Source organism: Trachinotus anak, unplaced genomic scaffold (genome assembly GCF_046630095.1).
Source record: "Trachinotus anak isolate AG129_WGS33_773 ecotype Australia unplaced genomic scaffold, CSIRO_AGI_Tana_v1 ptg000033l, whole genome shotgun sequence".
In the NCBI taxonomy this organism is placed as follows: Eukaryota; Metazoa; Chordata; class Actinopteri; order Carangiformes; family Carangidae; genus Trachinotus; species Trachinotus anak.
This window is the reverse complement of record NW_027273884.1, coordinates 2,339,639-2,361,660: the sequence shown is the minus strand read 5'-3', so window position 1 is coordinate 2,361,660 and position 22,022 is coordinate 2,339,639. Positions and strand designations below refer to the sequence as shown.

The window sequence follows — 22,022 nt, the reverse complement described above, 5'->3', positions numbered from 1 at the left end:
AGGTAACCATTACACCTTACATCAATGTGTTGGGCAACTGAATACTTCCTGGTATATTACTTATGGCATGTTTCCACCGAGTGTACTGGTTCAGTACAGTACAGTTTGCTCTGAACTGGCTTGTGTTCCAACTGTGAACAGTACCTCTACTTGGTAGGTGCGGTGTATTCCGGTTGGCGAATCGGCGAGACGAGTAGCAGGACATCATAAAGGTGCGACGACAACGAACGCAACACAACAAACAACAATGGAGGCCATCCAACAGCTCGGTTTTTTTTCCCTGCTCTCCATGTGGCTGTTCATATCAACAAGGCATCAAGCTTTGCTTGAGAAAAGACTGCAGTATTTAAAAATGGCTTGTTGTTGCATGGAAGTGACGATTCTCTGTCTGGGTCTAGCCTGGTCTAGCTCCACCCTTTAGGTACTGTACTGTTATGCTTGGTACCCCAACGGAAGGGTGCCAAAAATGGTATGGGATGGGTCAGTTGTTTTGGTAGCATTCACAAATAATTGCGTACTGTACCGAACTGAGTGGTACTGCTTGGTGGAAACACACCATTAGTGACATGAATTGGATATTCAATTTAACTGGTACTTTCCATAAGTTTTTTTTAAGAAAAATCTTTTGGGCATTTTGCCTTTAATTTGATGAACACAATGAGAAAGAGATGGTTTAATCAGGGAGAGGGGGCTTAAGTTTTACTATTGGTACATAGCCACCGTTGGCATTAACAAATGTTTACTTTCCAGTTTAGAAGAAACATTGTAGGTTCAGCATCAAACTTCATCCCTTTACTTGCCAAGTGTCTCTATGGGGAGCCATAGACGAGGCCTTGACACCGGTGGCGTTGTGGTGGAGGCGTGAAGCTGCATAACAACCTACCTTGGGTCATTTCGCTAATGAACTGACAAAGTGTCTCAGCTACCTGCAGCATTTGGGTTTGTGGCAAGTGGAATCACATACTGATGCAACTCTGTTACAGTAGATTAAATGAGCTAATTGTAAGTTTTGCTATTGCTACATAGCCAGCGTTAGCATTAGCAGCTGTTTACTTACCAGTCTAGAAGAAACGTGAGTTCAACAGCAAAGTTCATCCCTTTACTCACCAAGAGCTGTCTCCAGTGGTGGAAAACAAAGCTACTGTTAACTCTTTTCCTCCACTTAAGTTAGCATGCTTACCCGCTAGCCCTGGCCCGTCTCGTCACTTTCCGATAGAGAATCACTGTACTCAGCACTGCTCAGAGGATGTATCATAGCCTCTTGTATTGTAGAGACAATGATGGCTGAATCTCTGGTCAAGCGGCAATCACCACAACCTGCCTCTGGCAAGAAACTACGTTCCGGGGCAGAGAAAACTTACAAATAGCCTGTTTAAATCCCAACAGATCCCCCCTCCCCATGCAGTCAGAATGCCTCCCTTTGCATTAATGCTTACTGACAGTATCACATGTTGCAGAAGGGGGGTGGGGTGGGGGCTCATGTAAGAGCTGCCATCAGATGTGCAATCTCAAGCGCAACTGAATCACTACTTCTCAGCCAAAAGCAAAATTCCCTTTGCAGACGAATGTATTGAACTGAAGTGAAATGAGTTAATTTACATTTTCAACCCATTTACAGCAGCATTTTATGATGTTGAAGTTATTATATTACCCTGTTATATATCTAGAGGCTCCAGGGACCTCGCAGATGATTGACCTTATTTTTATTTCTGTCTATGACACTTTCTTGTTATGCACAGGGGAACAGATCCTCTATATGCTTTGCTTACATGGGCCCTGAGAAAGAAAGGATTGGCCCCTGTCCTCGGCTGAACCGTTTAAGAAGTTCTCTGTTATCAGTCACGCTTCTGTAAACTTCTAGCTGCGAGAAAAAAAAACAAACCAAACAAAAAAAAAAAAAGACAACCCTAGAAATTCAGTACATTCACAAGTAAGCCCAAAGCGGCATAGCACAGCTTGCATGTCCCTTTCTTTGTGTGTAGCTCTGTTTCTCCTCTGTCACTCTTCCTTCTCCCCCGTCCTCTCCTCCCTTTTCTATCTCACCTTCCCTCAGCCTCCCTTCTCCTCTTTGTCTGGATCACTCAATCCCTCTTTCAACTCCCCCCTCCATCTCCCCTCTCCAGTGAATGCCTCTGTAATTCCTATTCTTATCTACTCGTCGACGGGAGGATAAGAGCTTCCTTACTTATGTGCTCTCGCTCTCCATGGGGAAGAGGAGACAGAGAAAACATTTTAAAAAACTAAAATTACATACAGGGAAGCAGGACAGAGGAGGGGAGGGGGAGGAGAGAGGAGGGAGAGCGAGAACACTTTAGACAAGAGTTGCATGCAAAGCAGAGGAGTTGGAAGAGGGCTGATAGAGAGAAGCAGATTAAAATAAGATTATATATATATATATATATATATATATATATGCATATAAAAATTATTCTGAGGTTGCTCACTTCAAGTTTAGCTAATCCTGTCTTGGGTGTGTTGTATTCTCCTGGCACTGCCCAGAATCCCTTCCAGGCTTTGGTGACAGAAAGAAAAAGGCTTTTTAAGGAAAGTGGATGCTGATATAACCAGACACATACAATCAGACACACACTCAGAGGCAACATATATGCACACATGGTGCTCACATCCACGCAACATGCTCTCAGCTGCACAAATAACTTGAGCTCTTGCAGCATGCCCAAACAAGCACACTGACAGTTACACACAGACGCACGCACACACAGTGGTGTGTGAGTTCAGCCTCGGCCTCCAGAGGCTGTCACACAGAAAACTACTCATTAAAAGATTTCATTAGGTTTCAATCAGGCCATAAGTAGGCCAGCTACATTATCACAGAGCGAACATTTGACTAAAACATGACTGCAGGAGACATGATATAATCAATGAATTAGGCTCTCTCTGTGTGTGTGTGTGTGTGTGTGTGTGTGTCACATTATTACAGAATGATTTAACTGAAATATGACTCGGGGAGAAACTGAACAGAACATTAAATTGAATCACTGTTGAGGTATTTTCTCTCCTCTTCTCAAAGTTTAATGTCGGGTTTGTCCTCAGTGACTTTTCTCAGCAGCTTCTGAGATAACATCTGGGCCACATCCACAACTGGGAGATTGTGACTGAGAGCTAAGTACTGGAGAGGCAATCATGGGCTCCCCCCAAGTTGACGTCCTCAGGCAGATGAATAATCCAGAGTGGGAATCGGGCTGCTCTCTGTTGTGCAATGGAGAGACGGCAGTAAATTATTTATTTTGATTTTTGATAATTTGTTGAAAAGGGAAAACTTGGATGGATCAGTTATTCTATATTACACTTTGTTGGTGAAACATAGTACAGGCAGTACTTCCTTATCCACCATTCTTATCCAAAGAGTGACAGGAACAACATTTTAGACACTGAAGGAACCTGGCTCTGAAATGTCATAATTTCCTCATTAAAGAAAAAAAAAACATACAAAATGAGAAGTGTTCAATGACTCTTATCATTTCTGAAATATAATTTCTGCACTGAGCAAAATCACAAAGCCCAGTATTCAATAAAGCTTCATAGATACCAAAGCCCATCTGCAAAACACCTTCATTTAGAGGAGTGATAAGATGACCACACACACACACACACACACACACACACACACACATTCATGCATGGATGCCACATAGTGATTATATTAGTGTTGTGCAGTATGTGGTATGCTGATATTCATCTTGCTTTTCTTCTCTGGCTCTCTTCTTTCCTGTCCTGCTGATCAACGACTTTTTTTCACACACACACACACACACACACACACACACACACACACACACACACACACACACACACACACACACACACAAAGACAGCCAAAAGGTTTGATAATTGGATATTGAAAGAAGTAAATATTGATTAAACTAATAAGTAGTACATTTTCAGGTTTTATTAGAAACTGCTGCATGTCATTCCCTTCTCTCTCTCCTCATTTCCTGTCACTCTACATGATCCTATCTAATAAAAGTTGCCCAATAATAATAATGCCCAATAAATAACAAAAATAAAAAGTAAAACTATCTTGTGTAAACTTTTATGAATCCCAGTTATCATTTTCATTTCTTCTATAGCCTCCTGAGACCCAGCAATTCATTTTTGTGCACTGTAGTGCACATTCAAGTTTTGCACATAACTCTCATACCATATGTCACTTTACTAAGTCCTGATGTTTCTTGGAGAGGACAACTGTAGCTTTAAAATGATGTCCCATGTGTGGGGGTGTGGCCTTTCCAACTTTCCATGGCTGGCATCAGCACAGGTACATTTTATGGAAGAAAGAAAGGTAAGCATAACATTTTTATTTTACATGTTTTTGAATGTTATATTATCATTCTTTTCAGAATCATTGAGGGAGATTCAGACATAGGTTTATCAGAAGATGAGAGTCCACTGAGCAAGACAGGAGAGGGTGACCAAGATGACCAAGACCCAGGCCAAGTGTGCTCTTGTCCTCAAAACCAACCTGTAGGGATTTAGGGTTTTCAGATAAATAGATAGATAAAGATTACATCCAAAGATGTGTTCCAGTAAATTGATTTGCTACATGTACAGACTTATTGCTATTGTGTAAATGCATTGTAAGTGAACCATCCTTTTAAAAATGTACATGATAATTCTGCTAAATTGTGCCTTTTCTTTCTCTTAGGTTAATGCCTGTGTTGGAAGAACACAGAATTACAGATGATGGTACCCCTATGACCCATAGTAACTGGTGCCCACAGCAGTATTTTCAGCAGTACATTGACGAGGAACTAATTCAGGGTCTCTCCTTCTTCACCAACCAACGTATAGTACAGGATTCAGGCTTTAACTTAAACACAACACCAGAAGAAATGAAGACCTTTTTAGGAATCTCAGTGTACATGGCATGCTTTGGATATCCGAGAATCAAGATGTATTGGGCTGCCAAAACAAGAGTTCCACTTATAGACTTCATGAGACGTGATGGTTTCTACAAAATCAGATCTTTGCTGAAAGTGGTCAATGATCTGGAAGTGCCAGAAGAGGAAAAGAAAAAGGATCCCCTTTGGAAAGTCAGACCGGTTCTGAAGAGAGTCCTCCAAGGTTGCCTCAACCTACCAAGGCCAGCAAAGGTCTGTATTGATGAAAAGATTGTTCCATTCACCGGCCGGTGTCCAGTTCGTCAGTTTGTGCCTGGGAAGCCAAATCCAACAGGATTAAAGGTGCTTGTTCTTGCAAATCCAGGTGGCTTAGTGCTGGACTTTGAAACCTACATGGGAAAGAACACCTTCACTCAAGTCCAACAGATGGGGATGGGTGGAAATGCAGTCCTGCATTTGACTGAGACAGTTCCCAGAGGAACACTGGTCTACTTTGACCGGTATTTTACCACCATCAGTCTCCTGGACGCTCTTCAGGAAAGGGGCCTGCCTGCTACAGGAACAATTCAAAAGAATAGAATCCCAAAAGAGTGCCACTTCACTTCTGACAAGATCCTGAGCACAAAACCAAGAGGGTCATCAGAAATGATCATACGGAGACCTGATGAAATTGCAGTCACCAAGTGGATGGACAACAAGCCTGTTGTTATGGCATCAACCGCCCATGGGATTGAGCCCCAGGATACCTGCACCAGATGGTCAAAGAAACAAAAGAGGCAAGTCGAAGTCCCAAGACCTGCAGTGGTTGACCTGGAGGGGTTGACATGTGCGATCGGATGCTCAGTGTCTACAGAATGTCCAGCCGAACCAAGAAGTGGACTGTTCGCACCATGCTTCACTTCACTGATTTGGCCATTACTAAATCATGGCTTCAGTACCGACAAGACAGCCAGGCCTTGCAAAGACCTGCAAAGGACACCTCCCAGTACCTGGAATTCAAACTCCTCTTGGCTGAGGAACTGATAACCAGAGTGACTCAAGTGATGAAGAATTCTCTCTGACAATCAAGAAAAGGAAGCAGCACCCAGATGAGAGAATAAGAAAATATGGTGCGATCCACTTGCCTGAAATGGTCAACAGTCCAAGTCCCTCCAGATGCAGAATTCCTGGGTGCAACAGTAAAATATATGTGAGATGTGTGACGTGTGAAATGTTCCTCTGTGTCTCCAAAAGGTCACAGTGCTTCCTCAGGTATCATAAGTGAATCGGTATTTGTGAATTGGCAAACCCAACGTATTCAGTTCATCCTTAGCCTAGGCCTACTGGCCTATGGCCAGTGAAACGTGAATGAGTTTTAAGTTGACCCACAATCTACTTTTCTGTGATGTTTTTATGCAGTTGTGTTCATTGTGTTGATATCCTGCTCACAAAGATTTCAGTGGAGCTTTCCATTTTCATAATCAGTTTTTAAATTTTGTTTCACGCTCAAGATCAATGAAGTCCTGTTGTGCACTACAGAGCAATGATTGTAAAAACAAACAATCTTTGTAATGTGTTTTTTTTTTAACACCCCAACATTTAATTTATATGAAAAAAGTCAAAACACTTTTTTGTTTTTGTACTTCTCTAAAAGGTGGATGCTAAAAGGAAAACTGTGAAAAACTGTGCTTTAACTTTTAAATCTGAAACAGTGGAAAACCTACTGAAGCATTTTTTCATCATTCAAAGAAGTGTTTTTTTCGGACATTTCTTCCATCACCCTCTCAGCCAATTAGTATGTCATTGGACAGGGCAGATGCCTGTCTTCAAGATAGGATTGAGTCACTCCTCCCTACTCACGTTTGGACACTAATTGGGTAATTTCCTCTGCACTGTTTTTCAGTCTTTGTATGCATGACAGTATATATTGCTTGGTTAGTGACCATCGGTTGTACACGACTTTTCATGATGCATTGTGGGATACTATAAATCCACTATATAGGACATAATAATTTTCACTATACATTTGGACAGCACTACATAATGGTGAACTCACTATATAGTGGACTATATAGGGAGTAGTGAGTGATTTTGGAAACAGCCTGTAAGAATCATGTCATAGGATTTTTTGCTGAGGTGCACTCGCTGTCTTCACCCAGGCACTGTGGAGTTAAATCTGAATGGCTTCGAATAGAGACCTCCGGTTTTTAGCCAGTAAGCCTAAGAAAACAAGAAAATCTGCAGTCAGAAGGAGATCAAATGTTTACAAAAAACATGGTTGTGTTTACATTTTTTGTAGGGGCCACTCGTAGTGTTAGCACAAAAAAATGCCTTGCAGCCCAAAAAGCATTTTTCCCATAGACCACAATTGTAAATTGTAAAAGCGTGTAAAACTGTTGACATGAGATCTCCAGCGGTAAACGCAGTCAATTATTAATCTGTCTATTGTGTTTTTTCAATTAATGGGGTTTTAATATTTGTAAAAGTTTTCCATGCCCAGAAAATTACTTTTTCTCTGGATGACATCACTCCTGTGTACGCGCACTCATGCTGTATCTCCGGTGCTCGGTGACGGGGCTTTCAGGCAGAGCGCGATTTGCGCTGCGCTCCCCGCTCGGCTCAACGCACTGTTTGGGGACGTTGCAGACATAGGCAGAGTTTTCAAAACTTCTAGCAGGACACGTCACTATGGAGCCGGATGGTCCCACTGTGTTCATAGTTGTTACCAACAACGGAGATGTATCTTTCCAGTACTAAGAAACAAGCGTTAGCACTAGCCCCGCTAACAGTTAGAAGAAGGAGCAAGAGGCTGTGTGTGCCCTCAGGTACAGAGAGCAGCTTGTGGAATTTCGGTTTGTTAAGGACCTCTGTTTCCACACCAGCCGGTTTCAGGTCTACCTTCTGCTTACTTTCTGTACCTGGCTGGACGCCTCGTTTCTATTAGCCGCGTGCAAGCTCACCGAACTGTGCGCTGCGCTATGTTTCGCTCAGCACAGCTACAAACCGTTGTGGAGCAGTGCAAGCCATAACGTAAAGGGTTTCAGAGGGCAGTGGTGCCATTGTTATCGCGTATTGTCTAAAATTACAACTCTGACTTTGGCCTTGACGCCAACCTCCACTGGGTTGACGACAGTGGCCTGAGGAGGTGCAACCTACTACTGTCTGTTAACGCTGCTGGACCCTATATGTTTAGACTTTTCAAATTTGTTTGGACTTTTGGCTGATTTCCTGTTTTATTTTATAGTAGAGTTCCGTGTGTATCCACTGTGTTTTTACTTCCTTTCTTTATCTTGTGTTTACTCTGTGATTCCCTGCCCTGCCCTAATGTGTAATCTCTGTTCAATTCAATTACCCTTACCTCCCTTGTGTATTTAAGTCTCTGTCTTCCCCTTTGTCTTTGTCAGTTTCTCTGTTTTGCTTTAATTTGCAGTCCAATAGTTTCCTGTTGTCGTGTCCCCAGTGTTTTTGGATTTTCTATTTTTTTTTTTTTTTTTGCTCCAGCTTTGCTCCAGTGTAGTTTCCTTGTGGACCTCCGTCTATCTGGACTTGTGTCACCCCATAATGTTAGACTTTATATTTTTGGGTACAGTCAAGACCTGTGTGGAGTTATGTGTGTATGGAGCGTCTCACAATTCTCAGTGTGCCATTAATATTTTGATTTTTAAGCTTTTCAACTAATCAATTTTCATTTGCTATCTCAGAGCTTGATCTGTATATATATATATATATATATATATATAAATATATATATATATAAAAAAGTAGTACTAAATGAAATTGCCATGGAAAAAGAATCTCCACTTACTGTTATTCATATAACAACAACAAAAAAAAAGACATTGAGATTTAATGACATACTGTGATTATCTTCAGCCAAAGTTAGTTTAGTTTCTTCTGTAGAAATTAATCACCTCTGAACACCCCTCAGAAACTAAATCCTAATCATGATTGTGAGGCTGAAATACCAAAATATACCAAAATACCAGAATATTTTAACATCTCAGAAGAACTCCTACCTCCCTCTGGAGGAGGAAAACATGCTGGACGCTGAGCGGGCCCCGCAGCCTCCAGAGGAGAGCGTCAGATCCAGCTCCGGGGCTGTCTCTCGAGGACAGGGTGGACTTGTGTGATCACGAGATGTACACCACCTGATCAATTCTGCGGGAAACTAATAGGTTGAAAAAAGAAAAAAACAGAAGGTGAAGAAAAGGGAGAGTTGTAGTTAGCTGAATTAGCAGTTTAATAAGCAGTTAAGTGGATTACATATGTGCGTTACTAAGAAAGTTCATATTTTACCTGCCTGATGTTATGTTTGAATGCTTTGTTTACGTGAAAGCATACCGGTTGAGTTCTGTTCTGTTATTGAGACTTACTGTAGTTCTCTGTAAGCTAAATTACTGCTTAAATTAGCCAAAAGTGTTGCTAGAACATTATGAATGGAACCAAACAGACTATCTCTGGAGCGAAGGTAACGGATGCATGTTGTGTATTGTTATTTGGATGACATTTCATGCTTCCATATGGTGATACCTGGGGTTATTAGAGTGAGCTACAATAGCCATGAAATGTAAAGGCACCTCTTTCATAGTGAAATAAGCATTACATTTCAATGAAGAAAATTACAGCAGTGAATGTTTACGGGTAGCTTCTTCATTGTTTAATTATATTTCTTATATTGGACCTTGCTTTAACTATATAAAACGTATTACCTACCTTTAATTTGCTTTATTGGTCAGTGTTACTTTGATAGAATGTGTAGCCTGATTGTTCTGTGGATCTTGCAGGTTTGTTTCCTGTAGACCACACAAACCCACCCACTCCTTACCCTGCCAATAAACTGGTAAAGGAAGTTCTGCCTCCTCTGTGTCTGATCAACACACCATGGTGAAGGCTGTCGCACCTGAACCAATTAGTCTCACTTACAGGGGCCACAGAACAGAGATCTGGCGCTGAGACGTTGGATACGATCCAGCTCCGCAGAGGGAACTTCAGGGGAATGACACTCTTATTAGTTTGAGCGGAGACATTTGTTGTGAAGCTGTGTGCTCCTGTTGTTGTTATTGTAACAGAGATAACTCATTTTAATTAATTTGTTGTTTTTTTAATTAGTGAGCTAAACTGTGTAAATAACATTGTATATTTGGAAATTGAATGCTATGTGTTTATTTTGACAGCAATTTGTATTTCAATATGATGATTTTAATCCTTTTTAATCTTTATTTTCTTGTTTTAAATAGTAACAATAAGATAGTACTGTATACATTTTAAACCTGTTTTTATCTAAATGAAATGATTTCTAGTGATTTAAACTTGTAATAAATCTGGTGTTTTCTTGTTTTTTGTTTGTTAAAAATGTCAATAATAAAAATTGAAAAAATAAAAAGAATTGATAACTTAAATAAATATGATTTACCCACAATAGAGACTATCATCAGAGTTATCCAGGTTTCTCACCCTCTTGGAAAACATTAAAACTTTTTGATAAATGTGTAATGTTCAATGGCATTCATTATCACTTAAATTAAACCTTATTAAAAAAAATTTAAAAAATCCTTGCAATTTATTTCTTTTTCAAATTAAATATCTGGGACAATGTATTTCATAAAAATACCTGGGTTCTGTGACAGCTACATTTGTGGACATTTAAATTGTGCAGTACTGTGGAATAAAACACATCCAATAAGACTAATTATTATTATTTTTTTTTTTAAATATTTAATTTAACTCACAAAAAGTATCAGTTTCAGAGTTCTAATTTTCTTTTTGATGGAAAATGTTCCTTGATGAGCTCACATCACAGTGTTAAACATCCCGTACTAGCTGAGCTGAAGTTGTGTTACTGAGGATGCAGAGCTGTGGCTGAGCTAAAGGCTAGGATATGGAGATACAAGCCTTCTGTACCATCGATCCTCAAGGGGAATGTCAACTACCTGGCTAACAAGTGTGATGCACTGGAGGCACTTGGGAAGAACCAGTGAGTATATTGTGAGTGCAATCTCATGTTTTATGGAGACCAGGGGCCTCACGCACAAAACCTTGCGTAGAATTCATACGGAAATGTGATGTACGTACAAAGCTGGAAACTGCGTAGGCACAAAGAAATTCAGATGTATGAAACTGCGTGCACATCCTCTTTGTACGTCCCTATTGACATTGGTCGCACATGTAGGAGCACTAGACTCCACTTTCTCTCTGCTCTAAAATGAATATGTTAATATGTTAATGAGTATAAATAGCCCACACCTGGTCTAGAGTCTGGACAGGTAGAGTCTAGAAAAATGATTGCATTTGGTACTCTGGTTTAAACATCAACAGAAAAATGGAGCGGGAGAGTGTGTTTGAAGCAGTCACATCACAGCTCTTTCAGCCAACTGGTGTCTTCCTATGGCAGAGCACACACGTTCTCCTTGCAGAGCCAGTATCACTCTTTACTTCAGCTCCTCAACTAGTGCCTGCTGGAACTCCTTCTGCGTCATAGCTGGACCCGTCTTGCACTGCTGATGCCGGATGTAAGCATTGACTACAGCGATATCCATTAAGTGGTAGAAGAAAGTCCAGTACCACTTTGTGGGACATGAACTGCTCATGTAATACCAATCAAAACCCATTAACACTTAATGTAATGCTAGTATTGAAACATTAAAAGTTTAAGTGCTTAAAATGGTGAATTTTGCTTTTCAGTATGAGAAATCCACTGCTTGGCATTTCCATGCAACAATCAACAGTGAACCACTTGATATTCATGGTCAGGCAAATATTATGCACCAGCACTCATATCCAGTTTGGTCAGAAACTTCCTCCCACATGCCACATGTGGTCAGGAATGATGCTAAGTAGGATTTATAAGTGTCGGGGACACATATTCAATCTGTGTCCTAATGTCACAATGTTGTAATGGTCTTCAGGAGATCTAGGATGTCATGAGAAAACCCCAGCATACCAGCATCGCAGGAAGCTCCACAACGAAGTCAAAGGAACAGGTAAAATCTTGCATAACAGAGATGCAATCCTTTTCTTTTAAAACTATGTATTTTGAAGGAGAAATTTGTCTTTAAATGTCAATATGTGTGCATGTGCTTTACATTTTCAGAACTTTACTCAGGACAACAGGACCCAGGGAGTAATGGAGGAGAGTCAGTCGGACCTAAAGAGTTAGCTGTCAGAGAAGGCGACTGACGAGCGTCAATGACTTTGTGCTGATAGCAGACAAAGGATGCATGATGCTCTGCTCCTGTAAGGTTTCTTTCTTAATCTGGACCCACAAAGCGGAACGCAATGTAAGATGAAAAAAACAAACAAACACTAAATTCACTAAAAGCTGGTTATTGTTGGGTTTAGAGGTTCTGGACTGGGGAGGGTGGCTCACTGGCTGTCTGGGGATGGCTGAGTGGAGGTTGACAGGAATCGAAGAGGACCGAGCAGGTAGCTGACTGTGTGCAGCGAGAAACAAGGAGCAGGACAGGACTGAGCAGGAACTGAGCAGTGGACAGGATTTCACTGTGACTGGCAAGGTGAGCTGGGGAATCAACAGGACCGAGCTGAACGTGGCAGCCAAAGGGAAAAAAAGGAGCCTAAACCACAAGACATGACGCAACTATGCAGACGAATGGTGAGTAGAACTGGTCCTTAAATACTACAGCTGGTTGTGGAGTTGATTACATGATGTGGTGCAGGTGAGTATGGAGACTGATGGAGCAGGAACCAGGAAGCCACGCCCAGCTGTGCACACACACACACACACACACACACACACACACACACACACAGATAATGAAGTGGGGACAAAGAAACACATGAGGGAGGGGAAACAGCTGAGAACAGGGAAAGAAAAGGACCACAATGTCCGAACCCTACCGCGGGGGGGAGGGGATCAGACCGCTCCAGATCAGTAGTTTCTGGACCTCTGTGTATTTCGGATTGGTGGGAGGCAGGTGTATGATGACAACGTAGAGGTGCTCTGGAGCTTGCAGATAGTGGGTTTCTGTGGTTTGACGATGGGTGGCAGGCAGGTTGACCTCAGGTCAGACTCTCTGGTCTGTTTATACCTGATTGGCAGGTTCAGCCATTCCTGACAGTGCAGATTCTGTGTGGAGGTCCTTGGAAAATCTGTCATTTTCCAGTATTTTTCAGGGATTCCCATGGCCCTGAGCTCCATCAGCATCTCCTCTTTTATCTGATAGAGGCGCATATGTCTTAGAAGGTCTTCTTGAGCCAGCTGATTGACGTCCTTGAAGCTCTTGCTGCGGTTGGACGTATCTGAAAACTCACACTCCCTCATCTGATTTTGGACGGTCTTATGCAGAACTTTCTGACGTAGCTTGTCCTCCTCCTTCTTTCTGACTGTTAACCTCAGCGCAGCTTCCTCTTGTGCTTTCTTTACAGCCAGATCTTCCTGTTTTCTCCTCTGTTCTCTGTTTATAAAGTCTTGGATCCTCCAAGCACGGAGCTCATCCTGCTCTGTCGTGAGGTCTGTCACCTCCTCTTCCTGCTGCTCCGGTTTTGTATCTTCTCTCCTCTGCTTTGTCTCAGCATTGATCTGCATGACCTCCATCTGCAGATGCTGCTGATCCTTTCTACCCTTCTCTGAGGCCTTGAGGTCTTGCAGGTTCAGTCTCTCCTGGTTCTCTTGGACCTGCTTTGGTGTCAAATTGTCAATGGTGACGATTTGAACAGTCTCTCCTTGAGACTTGGCCATGGAGTCTTTGTCCGGTGGTCTTGGTTTTAGGCCCCCAAAAAGGCGTTTCATCCACCTGGGAGATGGGGGCCAGTCTCCTGTACCGGTACCACGGGTGTTGCAGATGTTACTGTCTGAGACAATATGTATTATAAATTGTAGCTGTTAGTTTTGCAGTTATGCTGTTTTGAAACTGTATATTTGAAAATGTTTTTCTGTTTTAACAGAAAAGAAAGGAAATGCCACCCCCAAATTTATCAAAGAAATAACCTGAAGACATCGTCCCAACACAGTTTTCTTTTCTGGTTTTGGTTCATATGGAGTAGTAGAAACAGTAGGAGTAGTAGCAGTAGTAGGATAATAGTAGCAAATAAATGATGGAAAACAACTCATGATGATGTTTGGAATTACAAAAACTCTATTTATAAGAAGATCAAGCAAAGAAGTTCAAGGCTTGAACTACTGGCAGGCGGGGGCTCTTCTGTGGGGAGTTTGCATGACTGAGTTTGTATCTCCTTGTGCCTGCAATGGTTACCCACAGTCCAAATTACCCTGTCTAGAGTACACCGCCAAAGGATGAGTGGTAGGCTAAAGGTAATGAATAGATGGATGGATTGAAAAACAATAACAGAAACTGTAAAATGCAGTAGTCCATATTGAATTCACCTTCTGCCAAGCACTCTTTATTTATCTAACCCTATAAATAATGAATTGTTTTTGTTGACCCTCAGCTCACTGCAAGAGGGAACAAATGTGGTTGTTTCTGTGATCCCCTCTCAAATCAATGGGAACAACTTTGTTATCCACCACAGTGAGCTCTGATCACTTAAACCTCACCAGTGGCTCAAAGGTGAGGTATGTAGTGCTAACAATACAGCAGCATGATCATAAACACAGACACATAGAGGGACCACAGTGTGGTTGTAGTGAAGCCAGTTCCAGTGAACTGTGATCCTCTCAACACAGGAATGTAACACCCATACTGCCCCCATGCACCAATCCTTGATTTAAATTTTTTCTAAGGTTGGGTGTTTAAATGCATCCACGGTTTCATATTTGCATATATGACAAACATAGTGTGACTTGTATTCATGAATGAATAATAATAAGTAATGTATGCACCTGCAAAGGGTCTCACAATTCCTCTTTACACACAGTGACCCATTACATGTTTTTTTTAATGTGCGTGTTTTAATATATTGTCTGTCTGGGCACCAACACATTCAATTTACGCAGAGATTTTTTTGTTGGCCACACACAATCAGATCATCCAAACCCTGGGCGCTCCCTTCACCACGCTCTGTACTCCATCTTACTTTAAGGAACTTGAAAGAGTGGTTCCAAAACCAAATTTCAATTTAGGAGCATAACAGTGGATTAATAGTGTATTGGGGCAGTGGGATTTCACTAAAGCCTGCACTCCACCTTGCTGCCCACTCATTCATGCAGATTGCTCTGTCATAAGGCAAACTCTGCAAATGCATGTACCAGCTTCACAAAATTTCCCCCATTTGAGCTGCCCCCGAATACTTGGTCTTACTGCTCAAAGGAAGCTTACAAAGCTGCAACAGTGAGTCTCATCAAGAGAATCCTGGTCTTTCTCCAGAGTCTCGTCAATCTCGACACATCCGAAAAGCTTCAAATTCACAGCACAAGAAACACAAGCAGGTTTAGTCTTGGTGTTGGACTGTTGTCTGATTTAATTTTAAGTTGTTGCTGTAGTGGTAGTTTGGTAAAATAGTTTTCAACTAAAAACTCCAAATCTGCAACCTCCATAACTGCACTTGTTGCCACTGTTCTTGGATTAGTGGTAATCTCCCGTAATTTCATATAAATGATGTTAATAACATGCTGTGATTTGGTGGGTGTGAGGCCAAAAGGGCAGCTGGCTTCCATTGGCATAGTGCTGACTAATCACAGTTTGGCAGTGGCATGGCGGTCACTTCATCCGATTGGTTACGGTTTTTTTTTGTGTGTGTTTTTTTTGTCATCAAGGGATATCAACTTTGACCTGGCCTCCTCGTGGATATGGCATTACTCCGCAGAAGGTGTATATAGCTCGCAGCCACTGTTATTCACATAACATTTCGAGGGACGCTGTTTTACTTATTGTGGAGAAAACACCACTGAAGGATAGATGATTATAACACAACACAATGGTCCCATGAGATAATATTTGACTCAGACTAAACCTCACAGGCTTATACAACAACACATATGTGACAGAGTTAAATAATTAAGCAGAACCTTCACATAAATAAAACTGCATGTTCTGGTTCTTTCACAGGTGAAATAAATAGAAGTGTTAGATTAGTTTCCCATATCCCATAACTTTAAGTTACAAGTGGGTCCTTGCAAGCGCCATTATGCTTAAATCCATATGAGAAACATCAGGAGGGATTACGATGATAAATTATTTTTTAAAAATGACACCCAACGCTCCCACAGGAGAAAACTCTTATTCCACAAAAACAAACTGTACCAGAAACCAATACACAACCTTTGTGTATATGAAACAACATCACTGGCACAGATTATAAACTCATGTAGAGCAAAACTTTCCCGACAGGGACAAATAATAAAGCAGAGCCTCCATGAAATTAAAACTGCATGCTCTAGGTCACTGAAGCTCTAGTGTTGTCCCTCACTTGTAATTTCCTTTGGATAAAAGCATCTTCCAAATGTGTAAATGTAAATGTAATGTAAGTTTGGGAGCCTTCCTAGGCAACTATATTTTGACTTTTTTTTTTTTTTAGGCCATATTAACCACAGGTTACTGCACAGAGGATCTGGTTACATAAACATTTGTGCCTCTGAAACTGTGATGAGACGACTGAAGTGAGGCACCAGATACATAAGCATAGGCATACGGCACCTGGAGGATCGACGTAGCACATGAAACGTTTCAAACTCAGTGAAAATAATTAGAAAAGGTTGTGTCGCTAAAAACACATCCTGTGTGACGACAGCCTGAGTAAGCTTTCATGGTAAGTTTCCTGGACGTCCTCCTACTCCACACCACCTCATGTGTATTCTCACACGTCTGATATATTATTCATTATATATTCATTGGAAAGCTTTTTCATAGGGATGAAGGATGATCAACACTGTGTGTGCCTGTGTATCTCTCTAACACTACAGGACCTCACGAAACTGCATGACAACACCAGTGAAATAAACCACAATACAAACACCCTCTGAGTATAATATAAACTTGACATAAACTCCTAAAAAGCTATTTGGATGTGAAGCAGCGGCAACTGCCTACAAGACAGGCTATATTTACCATAGCAGCTGTAATTTGATTACAGGGACCAGATGGTAGGATGCCAGATGAGCACTGTCCCCAACAAAGAAAAAAGACCACAATATTCAACCAATATCTGAAAACAACTCTTAAAAACACCTCGGGGCATAAATATTACCGCTGAATGAATTTCTGTTCAATCCCGTCACCTTAAGAATAAATAAACAGATAGAAAATAAATTTAAAAAACAATATACTACCAAATATCTTGAGCACCAAATGCTGGAGGGCCTGAATATGAATGCCTGAGCCATTCGCTGCTATTTGAGCAAGGAGGAAGGAGGAAAGAGCACACACACATATAGAGGCGAATGCACATAAATAACCCACAGGGATGCCCAATAGAAACTGTGACGTAATGCAAGGTGACAGTGTTTGGAATGGGAAAACACAACTAAACCGGGTTATCGCTGATATCCTGAAAGGAGGAGAAGAGGGGAGAAATAATAGGAGAAGGAACGAGGATGGAAAGATGATAATCATAGGAGGGAAGAAGGAGGAGAGAAAACAGGAGGAGGATGGAAAGCAGTTAGAAAAAGAGGAGAAACGAAAGGACTGGCGGAGAAAGAAGGAGGGAGATAAATAAGCGGACAGAAGGGCAAAAGAGGATAAAAGGGGAGTAGAGGATAAGACAGTAAGATGGAAGAATAAAGAAAGAAAAGAAAGAATAAGGAAGCAGGGATGGAGGCGAGGAACTGGGAAAATGCCACGGGTAAGGGGTTAAAACGACAGAATGAAAAGGATGAAAAGGTAAAGAGGAGAGTAGTGAAAGAAATAACACAAAGGAGGGAAAAGGGAGTTGAAGAAAAGAAAATGATGGCAACAAAAGAGAAATTGTGTGGCAGGGGAGGAAGGAGAAAAGGAGAAAGAGGAAAGGCGATAAATAGAAGGTGAAGGAAAGAAGAGATGACCAGAAGAAGAAATTAGATGATAAAAAGAAAGGGAGAGGAGGAACATGGAGATGAAAGAAGATAAGAGTGAGATGAAAGGGAATAAAAATTAATGAGAAGAAGGACAGAGGAAAGATGATAACCTTCATATATGAATAATTGCCTGCCTGTTGCCATAGTAACCAGGAGACACCTATTGTCTCTGTGTGTTACCGTGACGCAGACGATTGTGTGGTAAGAGTTTAATCAAGTGTTTGAGCTGCATTTTATCAGCACGATCAATCTAGAGAGGAATCTGTGTGTGTGTGTGTGTGTGTGTGTGTGTGTGTGTGTGTGTAAGGCGTGAATTAGCATTGCAATCAGTGAGACTTTATCGATGGATCAGTCGAGACACAAATCACCACAGAGATTAGCACCAGACAAACCACAAATGCAATATAAGCCTGTAAGCATTCACTACACACACACACACACACACACACACACACACACACGCACAAATACACACGTTTAACATCCTGTGTTTGGTGGCATTTCACTGATATTTACGGACACTGTAAATGGTGAAAGGTTTCCCACCTGAGGTGACTACTGCATTTTGACGCAGCACCTTTGAACCGCTGTCTCAAATCTGACATGAAACGTTGAGTCAAATGTCAAACGCCCCAGTAACACTTGTCAGTTTGATGCCATCTGAGCATTCACAGATCTCTGATGTGATGGGAAAGCATACTGCGGGGCCCAGCAGTCCTTGGTGTAAAGGATTATTCACACTCGCTTGCTATGATCTATGGATCAGAGGCGATGTGGTTTCAGCTGCAGCAACTTTGGGCAACTCAAAGGCTCAGCATGTACTTTTACATCAGAATTAAGGACCTTTGGTGTAATATGTTTTTCACAGATGCTAATGGTGGGATATCTGTTTGGATGCTTTACAGCACAAAGCAGGATTATTTCGGGACAAACAGGAGGCCGGCACTTGACTTTCAGTGGTGGCAGGTGATGGAAGGCAGGAGGGAGAGAAGAAATGACACGACAAAGTCTGTTGTACTTGTGGCCACATCCTCCTGTGATACAGCACCGTGCAACAATGTGCAGGGGAAAAAGCATTTGGTATCCATTAGGTGGCAGTGAAAGCAAATGCCTGGGTGTAGTTCTTCTTAAAAGCAGATATAATTGCAAATTTAAAAAGTTCACATCTGCAGCTGTGAGTTATCTCTTTAGTGGAGTAGACTCTGCAGTGGACCATTAAGCCACACACTTCATCACTAAGTCTGTCTCCATTTTGTTTTTATTGATTGACAAATTTTTCATACTATTTTTGTGATATAGGCTTTTTATGTACAAATTAAAAATGTCCATAAACACAGGTGTATGGAAACAGTCACTTGACATCCTACAGAGAGCTATCACCTGAATCTGCAGCTGTCTGGCCTGCAACTTCACTATGTTGCTTCACCCTCACTGCTGTGCATTGTTTTTGGCTGCAGCAGCAGATTGTTTTTTAAAACCTACAGGACACTACCTGCTCAGCACTGAACTGCAATTATTCCCCTTTTTGATGGGGACCCCGCTGTTTGCATTCATCATGTAGTTTACTTCCCTCTTGTGGTGGCAGTAGGGTATTGTCTCTGAAAGCGAGCTTGCCTTCTACCCGTTCTACCTTTCGTTTCTGTCCTTTTCATAGGCGTGACTGTGTCCCATGGATGAGGGCTGGAGATTGAAGTGGAGAGGACACCAGTCGTTCTAGGATCATCTCTGATATTGTTTGAGACAGAATGTTGTTACACAAGTAGTGCAGCTCCTTCCAGGAATAGCTCAGTACTTAGGTTGTGTGCATCGTGATCTCTGGTCTATTAGCGTTAGCATTAGCAGCTGTTTACCTAACCAGCCAGCCGTGGCCCATCGTCACTTTCTGAATGTGGCTCACAGTATCCTCCAATCTGCCATGAGGGCGTAGCGCTGTTCAGAGGGCGCATTATAGACATTTGTCCTGTAAACCCAACTGTGGCTGAAGCTCTTGTCAAGTGACAACCACCACCACCACCTGCTCCCGGCAAGAAACCACGTTCGGTGACAGAGAAGACTTATAAATAGCCCCTTTGATGAACCCAGCTTATCAAGACTCATCTCTCCTCATTTTATTTTTGCTTGCATGTGTAATACATGTATAGACTTCTAATGTCGCCTTGATCCTTAACTTCTTGTATTTATTGTTGAGGTATTTCAGTATAACACAGGGCAACAGCAGAAGTCTGAGATTAAGTGATTTTCAAAGTGCTGAAGTTAACCTCAAAGAAATTCAGCACAGGAAGCATCACATACCTGCAGAGACTTTTTTAAAAACTAAAATTCAAAATGTCAGTTTGACTGCAAATGCCAAAAAGGATGTACAAGGGACTGTACACCTCCACAGAATGCAGTGAGTCAGAGGTTCATCAAGCGAGTTCAGAGCAGCTTTTTCCTGAGAGGGACAATTGACATTTTGCATTTCACTCTGCCAGATTTCTTCACCGGGCATTTGTCACATTGCATGGGGACAAAAGAAGTTTTTAATTATTGGCTCTGGAGATTTGCTTTCCTCACTGAAAATGATGAAAACCACATGCTGTATAATTAATGAGGCGCACAAATGATCGGAAAATAACTCTCCCTTAAAGAAATATCTTGACATTTTGAGTTTATTCTGTTATTTGTCTACATCAGAGTTACATTTGTTTCCACTTTCCAACATTTTTGCTGTATCATCCATTTCTCTTGTGAGTGCTTCTTTAAAATATATAAATCACTTATAACTTAACAGAATTTTTTGGCTAGTTTTTGGTTGAATGTTTTTCTTGCTGAGAGTTAGAGGAGACGATTGATTTAATCCTCATATCGGCTAAGCTAAGATGATTAGCTTAGCATAAAAAGTGGAAGCAGGGGCAGCAGCTAGCTGTTTCCAGAGCTTAATTCTCTGCCTACCTGCACCACTAAAGCTCACTAATCACTAATTAACATGTTTTATTTGTTTAATAATTAAGAATCAACCTGGAATACAACAGAGTCTCCTCTAGTTGCTTGATGACAAACTTCCGGGAAGTTGCTGCAGCTGCAGCAGGTTACTCGCTGTATGACAACGGTTTGTTTTCACTTTTCCGCTTGTGTAGAGATCAATGAAAAGGAAACACAACATGGTACTTAGTGATTTAGATGTGCTGGTAGGTGTATTTTTGCTAGCTGTATCTCCCTGTGTTTATTTTTATTGTTTTAGTATTTATACAAACAAAATATAGAGATTACACTTCAGGAATTATGTGAAATCATTGGACTTCATGCACTAATAAAGATGATAGAGGTGTAATTCAACTCTTAGATGATGCAACAAAGGCAACAGGAGAGTCAGGATAATTCAACCAAGCACAGATATAAACCCTAACCCACACCCAGTTTACTCCAGTTCCACTGAGGTCTGCACAAAGCAAAGATGGCTGGGTCAATTAGTGACAGGAGCTGAATACATCTTACACATCCTTACGTTAATGAATGGGATGAGTTGATGTGACCACGACTTGGAAGAGGACAGATCACCTTTAGTCACCTGTGTGGATTTACCATGGGTGTACAGGTCCTTTAAGGTTAAAGGTTCTGTAAATGATTGTCACTGCCTCTAAATGTCACACTAGACAACCAGCACCTCAGACCAAAACAAATGCTTCATTGGCCCCACATCTAACTTTGGCCACAGCTCCTGCCTCCCTTCATGTTTTCAGCAAGGTGTTAGTAAGCCCAGTGGAAGTAACCACTAAACACACTATGTTAGAGAAGAAGAAAAGCCAGTTCTGAGCCAAGTCTGGCAGCTCGTAGGGTTCTCCATCCTGAAAAAGCTAGACCAGTATTGGCTCTGGTCCATGGTCAGACTGCAGGAATAACAAGCACACACAGAGTGGGCCGGTAATGAAGATGGTAAACAGTTTAAAAACTTTATGGATCTTTTGATAGTCCACAGGCTGACCAGGATTTGACCCAGTGGTCCCCGTGGCTAGACCTGTGGTCTGGTCTTATCTCTTTCTTTGTTGCAGGCCTTTTTAGGTCTAGAGAGGAGGAGGACTCACGTGCACTAATACGCACACATGCCAGACGGCAACCCATACAGAGGCGGTGACTTCTCTGCTCAGGACGCTATTACTACACTGTATCTTTACATAGAAAATAGTTGTTTGCTGCTACATTATTGTTTAAAATCTTGTCTACAGAACCTTTAAGAACATAAAGCAGTCATAGTCCTTTTTCATCAAAGACATGTTGCAGAGGAGGAGGGAGGGGTGGGT

The 22,022-nt window shown here is 41.5% G+C and overlaps 2 protein-coding genes and 1 long non-coding RNA gene across 3 annotated transcripts; 2 read left to right on the top strand and 1 right to left on the bottom strand.

Annotated features, from left to right (window-relative positions):
* Positions 1–1,899: 1,899 nt before the first annotated feature.
* Positions 1,900–8,577, top strand: LOC139614210 (piggyBac transposable element-derived protein 3-like). The gene is made up of 2 exons (XM_071471395.1): positions 1,900–4,429; positions 4,667–8,577. Exon 2 carries the CDS (start codon positions 4,671–4,673, stop codon positions 5,883–5,885), a length of 1,215 nt encoding a protein of 404 aa, XP_071327496.1. The 5' UTR covers positions 1,900–4,429; positions 4,667–4,670; the 3' UTR covers positions 5,886–8,577.
* A 14-nt stretch (positions 8,578–8,591) lies between these two features.
* On the top strand, positions 8,592–10,544 carry LOC139614212 (uncharacterized). The gene is made up of 2 exons (XR_011686932.1): positions 8,592–9,040; positions 9,626–10,544. It is a non-coding gene; the product is annotated as an uncharacterized lncRNA (long non-coding RNA).
* Positions 10,545–10,665: 121 nt separating this feature from the next.
* Positions 10,666–17,895, bottom strand: LOC139614211 (cilia- and flagella-associated protein 45-like). The gene is made up of 2 exons (XM_071471396.1): positions 12,330–17,895; positions 10,666–12,159 (listed from the first exon to the last, which is right to left on the bottom strand). The coding sequence occupies exon 1, from the start codon at positions 13,585–13,587 to the stop codon at positions 12,727–12,729; it is 861 nt and encodes a 286-aa protein (XP_071327497.1). The 5' UTR covers positions 13,588–17,895; the 3' UTR covers positions 10,666–12,159; positions 12,330–12,726.
* Between the last annotated feature and the right edge of the window lie 4,127 nt (positions 17,896–22,022).